Source organism: Cylas formicarius, unplaced genomic scaffold (genome assembly GCF_029955315.1).
Source record: "Cylas formicarius isolate icCylForm1 unplaced genomic scaffold, icCylForm1.1 PGA_scaffold_5__7_contigs__length_24384050, whole genome shotgun sequence".
Taxonomy (NCBI): Eukaryota; Metazoa; Arthropoda; class Insecta; order Coleoptera; family Brentidae; genus Cylas; species Cylas formicarius.
In genome coordinates this window covers 6309963-6320062 of record NW_026844341.1, presented here as the reverse complement: position 1 = coordinate 6320062, position 10100 = coordinate 6309963, and the positions used below count along the sequence as shown (strand labels likewise).

At 34.3% G+C, this 10100-nt stretch overlaps 1 protein-coding gene across 1 annotated transcript in view; it reads right to left on the bottom strand.

Moving 5' to 3' along the window:
* Positions 1 to 3784: 3784 nt before the first annotated feature.
* Positions 3785 to 10100, bottom strand: part of LOC132702039 (kynurenine 3-monooxygenase) — a 39688-nt gene continuing 33372 nt past the window's right edge. The window contains exons 8-9 of the mRNA XM_060670437.1: positions 8433 to 8746; positions 3785 to 4506 (exon numbers count right to left, since the gene is read on the bottom strand). Of these exons, the coding sequence (XP_060526420.1) occupies positions 4444 to 4506; positions 8433 to 8746 (377 nt within the window). The 3' untranslated portion in view covers positions 3785 to 4443. The remainder of the gene's footprint in view (positions 4507 to 8432; positions 8747 to 10100) is intronic.

Here is a 10100-nt window from a genome sequence, read left to right as displayed (position 1 = left end):
ATAAAAAACAACACCATCTTACTGTACACAAAACATTACAAACAATAGGACGTTAGGACAGTTAATAATAAAAAATTCTTTTGAAGGCAATTTAGATTCAGATCTTGGAATTTATCAGTAATTTGTTGAGGCAAATTCAGGAGTGTGAAACACTAAAAATCTCCTTTTGACCTTGTGTCGTGACATTGAACTTCAAGTCAGGGTTTCTATTTTTTATTAACTAGATAATAGTGGAATAAATAAACAAACTATAAAAGGGCATTTTAAATGTTTGCAAATATTTCTACTACCTTCTTTCTTGTGTCGTGTCGTGAACTTGAATTCCACTTCCGCATATAACAGAGTTCAAATTTTTAACCAAAACTAACGGAAACTATAAAGGGCATTATTTTTAGAATTTTCAAATATCTTGGAAGGGTGCCATTCTATTCATTTTATTCATATATTTTTTTTAACTACAAAAATAGACTAGCTTGAACTCAAGCTAGGGTAGCTTGAGTAGTGTACAGGCTGTCCCAAAATTAATGATACAAAATAGCAGATTCTTTAGGTAAAAATATTACGATTTAACGAAACTTACCTTAGTCCAAAAGTTCACCGGGGTGTCAAAATTGCAATTTCATTTTTGTGTGTTTTTTTTAATAATTTTTGAAATAATCTAGCTTTTTTCAGAAAATTTGGAAAATCTGTTTTTTTTGCCAAATTATATGGCATTTTTCGTTGATACTAACTTTTTTTGCGCCTTAGTATATTCAGATTTTTAATAAAAATATCACTTCTTACACCTTTTTTTGATCCGAGCCCCCGTTTTCGAGAAATTCGCATTTGGAATGTACATAATTGAACAGTTTCATGTAAACACGCAAAATAGTTCGAAGTAGGCTTTGACTAACATAATCACAATAAAAGACAGTAAAATCGTGCCAAGTAGGCTCTGATCAAACTCAGACACGATAAAATACTTGCAAAATTTGTATTAGGCTTTAACTAAAAGAAATGGTCCTGGTGAATTATGCTTTTTGTCAATATCTTGGATGTTTTTAAAAAGTTTTGGTTAGTTTTCTCAACTTTATACAAACTTATCTCTTGTTACTTTCGAAAATCGATGAAATCGAATTTTGGGAAAGAATCTACGCTCGTATAAAAATTTTATATCTCGGTAACGGTAGGTCCTATGGGATCGCCGCTGGTACAGAAATGATCACAGTTGAAAAAAAAATTTTTTTTATCTGTCCGTTGTCCATTCTCCGCTCTCGTGTTTCGATTTTTCTCGAATAACTTTCAAACCGTTGGAGCTAAAGTTAAAATTTGCCTCATTTTTAACCTTTCGCGAGGCATATAAGCACGCAAGCAAGCTTATAAGAAATGGCCCTGATCCGACGCCGGTGTCCATCTTTTTTTAGAGATTTTCGTCTGTTTTTAGGCACATATATGTAGCTTTGCCCCGTGACGGAACCTATTGAAAATGGAGGGGTTTAAAAAAATTAAATTAAAAAAAAAATTAAAAACTCATCATTTTTCAAAAACCGTTTAGGGGACCAAAAAAAACTCATCAACTGGAAGACGCACAATATACGGCTTCATAAACTTTTATTCTTCACAATTTTTTAAAAATATACAGGGTGTGCTGCAAATTCAAAAAACCTAAAAATGGGTCCCCCTATTATTGAAAATTGATTATAACTGGAAGACTATGATTCACATCTCACTATCTTTTATATTGGGATATAGTCCGCAAAGACAGCAAAAACTTTTGTATTTAAGGTTTTCAAATATTGGACAGGGTGTTCCCGATATTCCGTGCTAAATGAGAAATGCCTTAAGTGTCCTAAATTCGCAGATATCAAATTTAGTAGAGAAGTAAACGTCCATGTTCACATTTAAAGTGTAGTATTTTTTAATAATTTTTGAAATTTGTTTTTTGGTAATTTTAGTTTCCAGAAAAATATGTTTTCCTCCATAATCGTTCACCCGATCTGCAAAATTATTTAAAGGACACACGCGGAAGATCCAGTGATATCCGGGCGATTCTATCAGTAACCCCCTTGATGTATGGCAGAGATCGATCTCTGTTGGGTTTGGTTCTGCAGTCTCTGTTACAGCTGTTGTTTGTTTATTGCCCTGCTGATGGTACGCTTTTGGTATTCGTTTTGCTGAAGACAGGTACTAATTTTCTTCAATTCATCATCTCTGTTCTTTTTGTTTGTAAGCCTGAAGGACCGGGCAATCAATGTATTTGACACTGCTTGCTGCACAAGATATCTATGGCATACAAACTTGATCATACTATTGGATATTAATATTAATATTAAGAAACCCAAAACAGAAAATTGCTTTGGAAAACCAAGGAGTATATAGTGTGGCTTGCGGATCGTGCAGCTTGATATACGTGGGACAGAGCAACAGGAGGATCTCAGCCAGGCTTGAGGAATATCGATTAGCCATAAGAAATAAAAAAACAACATCGGCTTAATTCAAGCACCAACACCAGACAGGCCATAAAATTGATTTCGGCACTTGCAAAGAAATAGCTAACATTTCTGATTTTAGGACCAGATAGAGGCCATCGAGATAGAAAAGTCCGGACACCTAAATACGAGAGACGATGATCTATCTATGATGACAATATGTTCCGAGATAATATCCGTTCGTTTGTGAACTCCTACTGGAATCCTGCAGTGTTCGAAGTGTTTTAGTGTTTTCGGCGAGGATTATATATATATATATATATATATATATATATATATATATATATATATATATATATATATATATATATATATATATATATATATATATATATATATATATATATATATATATATATATATATATATATATATATGTATATTCCGGGATATCATCCGTTCGCTCGTTGAACTCCGACTGGAATCCTGCAAATCCTGCATCCGACTGGAATCCTGCAGACGTTTCGCCAAAATCTCACTTGGGATCTTCAATGCTCGCGTTCCAAAAACACTTCGAACACTTTTGGAGCGCGAGCATTGAAGATGCCAAGTGAGATTTTGGCGAAACGTCTGCAGGATTCCAGTCGGATGCAGGATTTGCAGGATTCCAGTCGGAGTTCAACGAGCGAACGGATGATATCCCGGAATATAGTGTCATCACATTTTTCCATCCGCGAATCATACGTGAGAATATATATATATATATATATATATATATATATATATATATATATATATATATATATATATATATATATATATATATATATACATGGCATCACTTTCACACGGTCACACACTGCGATGGAACTTTCCACAGCATTTTTAGAACTTTAAATCATAATAATTAATATGTATTTTTCTATTTCGACGGGCGAATGGACAAAAACCAGATGAGAGCAAATCATTACGTACACAGATGCACTTTGGCATTGCTAGTATTTCAAATAAAATAAATTTGATAGCGCGTTTTATGGACATTTGAGCGAAAACAACTTCTACCTGGTTTGTTTTTCCACGCGCCAATGTTTACTGTTTCAACGGATTTAAATGAGACGAGTGCACAGGTTAGGACTTGCCCGATTTGCTTGTTCACGTAGAGGATTTCCTAATGGCATGATTTTATTAGGACATAATGATTTTGGACATCAATTTGATGTTATTATTTTACGTGATTGTATTTAGAAAACCATCCAATGAAGCTGATCCAAGGGGAAGCCGCAGTGATTGCAAATAAATAAAAAGTGGTCGTGTTTTAATTAATTATTTTATTAATTAGTAATTTATTTATTGTAAACAATGTTTGGAATAATCGACACTGGTAGTAGTTAATCACGAGAACTTATGAGCATTAATTTAGCAAAATGGATGGACATTGGACTAAAGATTCGGTATTTTAATTGTACTAGCCAAAAGGTGAAAAATTCTTCATAAAGTGATTGCATTGGGTATATGAAGCTGTTGATAGTTTTAACAAAAAACTTAAATGATTATTGAAGCAATTCAGTTAATAATTATAAAGAATTATAAATTAAAATTCAAATGTTGCACGGATTAATTAACTAATGTAATTTAATAACTGGAGAAAAGGAAGCAATAGTAAACGTATTTGACATTAACCATTTTTTTAAACAATTTTATATTTTACTTGAACGCAAAACCAGCCAAAACTAATCAAAAGATTCCATTATCACTTGGAGAAATATGCATTAGGTATTAGTTTTAAATACCATATCCATCAATCGATGGGTTACGGCTCTGCAGTTGCACCTGTCTAAGGACTTTAATTATGTAAAATTGCTCGCCGTAATACAATTTTCCCATTATCGAATCGATAATCTCTTTTATTTACAGCGTGTCAAAACATTTGCCGAAACATCGTTCCTGCGTAATGGCATCATCGGGATAAATAAAATGAAAAAAGCATTGCGTCGGGAATGTTTATGAAATTCCTTTTGAAATTGATATCCAAGCGTTACAAAAATACGATGATCAACGTTGCCAGTAGGACACATGAGGCTAAACCCACTTTGAGTATCTGAAACAGAATGGTGAATGAGTTCTTTCTTTCTCAAAGAGATCATAATTTTAAGCAAAATAACACATATTCTGGGATTAGGACAACTTGGTTACTAATATCAAAATCACAAACAGTTTTAATTAATCAATCATCACCATTAATCACTAGTAATTTCCAAATGACGTTTAGCTACATATATTTTTGTTGTATTTGTCCAAAGAGAGCTGAACGGCTGAAAAAATTTTGATATAGTAGGGTTCTTCCTTTTTTATTTGAAATTTACATAAATTTGACGATGCTATGAATGTGGCATTACCAATGAGACTTTACTTCAAGATAAGAATTATTGCAAGGAAACAGCTTGCAGTCAGCAGGAGACAAGTCAAGGGGTTACAGTACTCACATGCAGCCCTTCAATTTATGTGCTGATCGACAAAGCTGCTGCAACTGTGCTGAAGAAATAGCTTGTCATTCTAGTCATTCATTTTCTTTTTCTCTCTTTTCTCTCTCTATTGATTGCATTAGGGATCAAAAGTAATTTTCAAATGCCGTTTAGCTACATATATTTTTGTTGTATTTATCCAAAGACAGCTGAACGGCAGAAAAATTTTGATATAGTAGTGTTCCTCCCGTTTTATTTGAAATTTACATAAATTTGACGATGCTATGAATGTGGCATTACCCATGAGACTTTACTTCAAGATAAGAATTATTGCAAGGAAATAGCTTGCAGTCAGCACAACACAAGTCAAGGGGTTGCAGTACTCACATGCAGCCCTTCAATTTATGTGCTGATCGACAAAGTTGCTGCAACTGTTCGGAAGAAATGGCATGTCATTCTAGGTCATTCATTTTCTTTTTCTCTCTTTTCTCTCTCTATTGATTGCATTAGGGATCAAAAGTAATTTTATTGCACAAAGTTTACCCACGCCTATGGCCCGGCACCAAACTAAATTTCTCATTTTATTGCTCTAATGTTGTCTGAAATAGTCTATAGCTTTTGGTATCCAATGCCGAAACTAATTTCACTTTGGCTATTGATAATATGGGTTAGTTAAAATAATATTAGAATCGTAGCTAGAGCCAATTTAATATAGAAAAATAAATTTTCTTTTCCGAGTATTTTTCTGTTAAAACGAATTTTATAGGGTCTTTAGTTACTACTCGTTATGCCGCTTTATTCGTATTCTACAATTAATTTTTCCCGGCAACCCTTTTATTTAATAAATTAGTCGTCCTAAGGTAAATTAAAAATTCTTTATACCTGCGGCACCAATTCCGTTTACTGAACTAATTACATTCAAGGATAGACTTCTGTAAGAAGTACAATATTTTGATGTTTCTTTAGTCCCTCGCTTTAAAGAATTAAATGTCAAAATTTTGAACGAAATATATACAATATGAAAGTTTTCAGTCACCAACGTGAACAGATTCACTCATTAATTACTTTCCTTCTGCCAGCACATCTTCGTCCTTCGTCTCCTGGAAGAGCATTGTGGTCTCGAGGAAGTAGCTCTTTTATACTTAGTTTGATTCAACTAACTAAGCTCCTAGTACGCTTAACCAATTCGGAACTGACCCCCATAATATGAGAGCTTTCTCCAAAAGTAGTATTCTGGAAGTGTTCCTACTAGTATTTGTATAAAATCTGACTTTTATGAGTTTCAGATTGCATGACAGCGACACAAATTTCAATTAATCTATAAATCTTCAGGTACTTGAATAAGTCGAGAAATGAGAAAATTATGTATAACAAATTAGAACCTTTTTTTTTCACTACCTACAACTTACCTCAATAACCAATATATCTTCTGGGTAATATACTGTTTCCTAATGCGAGAGAGTTAGCTAGCAATCATTGTTGAACTGTAAAAATTAGTAACCTTAGCCGTATTCTTGACTTGATAAAGATTTTGATTTTATTCTCTCTCTGTTTCAATCGTCCTCTCATTTCAGTCGTAATGTGAAATTGAAAAGAAACTGATCTGCTTCGAAGAATTGTGTATTAGGTTTTTCTCTTGTGTATTCAAATAAAGTTACATTCTGAAGAATCAGTTCCTCATAATTATACAGTCCACTTTGAAGAAACTCGCACTTGTAATGATTATTATATTGAAAGTAGTAACGCCGCTGTCACATTACTTTCATTCACCAAACTCGTCTTTCTACTGTATAGCAATTAGTAGGACCTTAATTTGGGAACGATTCGAGGTGTGTAGGTCTTAAAAAGTGAAATACAAAATTTTTTGGAAACTATCATGAACTTAACACAGTGTCCGTCCTGTGATCCCCGTCATTGCAAATGTATATTTTATTACTATCTCATTTTAGGAGGCGAAATATTGAGTCGTGGACATAAAGTGTAACCTACATTTGTCATGGTATTTATTCAAAAGCACAGCTCGCATCAATTTGCAGATGGCTTTCAACCATATCTCTAAATCTCAGTTCGTTTTGTTTGGCAGTGAAATTGAAATTACGTGACACCATTATTTTATCTACATTGACATACTGCAGTGTGTTATACTGACCAGCTCGTATTCGCAAAAATAGAAAAAAGTGTCCTGTATAAGATTTTGTTATGGATCGATACGGTTTGATCATCTCTCCTTCAGATTCAAATTTTAATTGGCTTAGACTGGAAACTCGATAGTATTTATTTGATAAGTCTCTGATATGCATTATAGGTCCACAAGGATTTTCTGACTGTTCCAAGGCACAGAACGGCCATATTTCACAGATCGTTTAGTTAGAATGCAGCAATAGAGTATTGTGCAACAAGTGTGGTAAACAGCATTTGAGTCACGAATTTATTTGGCACGAGCGGAGCGAGTGTTTACTTAACGAGTGACTTTAAAAGTTTACAAACGTGTTGCATACTATATTTTTTATATTCCCTTCTGTAAAATATCTAATTATACACCGACCAAGCGCGCGGAAACAGTATATTATGCAACAAGTGCGGTAAACGGCATTTGACTCACGAGTTTATTTGACACGAGCGGAGCGAGTGTTTAATAAACGAGTGAGTTAAAAAGTTTACCGAACGTGTTACATACTATTGCTTTTCTAAGATCGTTAGTTTTTGGGTACATTTTCGCAAAACACGAATACATTCACTGACATGACTGTCAGAATTGACAAACGTCAAAATTCAAAGCGTGGGAAATATATCCGAAAACATCCGATTGCTCCCAAACCCGTGCGGTAAAAACGGAAGTGACTCGGATTCGTGGGAAACGAAATTGACGTGGTAAAGCGACCTGCGTAATTAGGTATTTTACAGACGGAAGTAGAAAAATGTTATTTTAAGTCAGTTTCGTTTCCCACGGATCCGAGCCACTTCGGACATTTCCGGAATATTATCGCACGTGTTTAATCTTCTGTTTTCGGACATTTTACCGCACAGCTTGAATTTCTTTCTCAATTCTGATGGTCATGTCAGTGAATGTATCCGTGTTGTATTGCAAAAAATACTCAAAAACTAACGGTCATAGAAAAAGTATAGTATGGAACATGTTCGGTAAACTTTTTAAGTCACTACTCGTTCATTAAACACTAGCTCCGCTGCCCTCCGCTCGTGCCAAGTAAACTTGTGACTCAAATGCCGTTTACCGCACTATGTCTTTCTGGGCATCTTTGAATGATTTTGGACGCAGTTTCAGTAATATTCCTCTGTTGATGTGCATTCGTTTCATGTCACTAGTAAGATCGTACTGTTATTGCTCGTTGTACTTTTTACATTTTTCTTCCTACACTTACTTTCTCAATTGCAATGTTATGAATACATATTTTTTTTGTTTGGAAAAAAATGTTTTTTTCTGTAATACTATCTTGTTAGTAACTGTACTAAATGATTAGATATGAGTAACGGCAAGCTAGACCTTGCCACTAAATTTACACTTTTTTATGTATTATTATTATTATTATTATATATCGCCTACCTTATCTTGCCACTGCCGATTACGAACGCACTGACTATACCGAGTGTGCCCGAAAGAAATCGAATTGTACAGCGGAGTCCACGACCCCGGAAACAGCCGCTCCAAAAAACAATCGAGCATCCGTCTCAGTCTGTAGGTCGGTCTAGTCACCAAGTCCCTCATCTCGATGTAGTTGTACATGGCCAGGTCGCATACTGCGTGCGCATCTGTTCTACGTCTGCTACTGAAATCTTTTATCGACTTTGGGATGTTGTCTTCTGTCTCATCTAGGATTTCGTGAAGGATTGAACAGTCTTCAAAACCGGCGTTCATTCCTGTAATATTAACCGCGTTTCCTCTATGACGATTAATCAATATCTAGTAGGTCTATCAAGTGCAGTAGCTGATAACGTTTTGTCAAAATGAACTGTGTTATAACAAAACATTGTTTGGTAATCCCGCTCGTAGTAGTCGAAGAATTGTTGTAATATTTATTAAGACATTTTGATTAAGACTCATTGCTGTTGACTTTAGAGTAAAAGCAAAATACAATATCAAAGACGCGAAATAAAATATATTTATGCGAATCATATAGAGTAAAATGACGTTATTTTTACCCTAGAAAAAAAAGGGGTAGTTTGTTTTATAAACGTTGATTGAAAAGTCAACAATTAGGGCTACAAATATGGCGGAATAATAAGTATTTCAATTGTAAAAACGCACTTTTGGTATATTCTTTCATTACTTTAACTAAAATTATGCAATTATATAAACAATTTGTTTCTTATATGTTTTATTTAGACACTTGTATGGTATGGATATAACTAGTTTTTCTCGTGCGATTTTCTTATAATACGTACCGCATAACGAGATGAAAATATTTCTTAGAAGTCTAGTGGGTTGTTGTCACTTTTTAGGGCGTTTCTTTTATTGCTTTACTCGACATTACTCGATTTGAACACAATGTGCGACTAATTTAAAACAAAATTTATCAAATAATTATTTCTTTGTTCAATTGTAAGAATTTTGATTCAATAATGGTGAATTATGGGATTTTATGTATGGACGTGTAAAAGGTAATTCCTCTGAAGCTGTCGTCTTTATACACTAGCGTACCCTAATTAGGGACCTCTTCATCACATTTTATTTATCAGGCTTCATCAAAGGCTATATGAAATTGGAAGTCTTGAAAAAAATAGTTTTGATATTGGCCGACACCGCGGAGTTCTAACACCTGGATTAGAAGTTGCTGTGCTAAATATTATCAGTATCAGGAGAATTGCAGCAGACCTTAAATACTGATGTGTCACCTGTATGGAGAATATTAAAGGAGTATTATGTACAAATGTTCCTCTTGTGTCTGTTGTTTATAAATCACACTTGTTGACGTATCGCCAATAATCCCGTGTGACAATGTTCATGCCCCTTCTTTAGCTCCGCCCCATTCATATATAAGCAGTTACACAGTAGTATGCGAGCCAGTTTCAGTTTAGTTCTGAAGAAGCCAACAGGCAAGTTTGATTTATAAACAACGGACTTTGGATGAATCCAGGAGATTTTTGTACTGATTTAATATCCTCCATACAGTTGACACACCAGTATTTAATTCTGCTGCAACAGTTGTCTCCTGAGGAGGAATCCAGGAATTTTGTAAATAGTATTTTAATAACCTGTGGAAGTTTCTTTGAA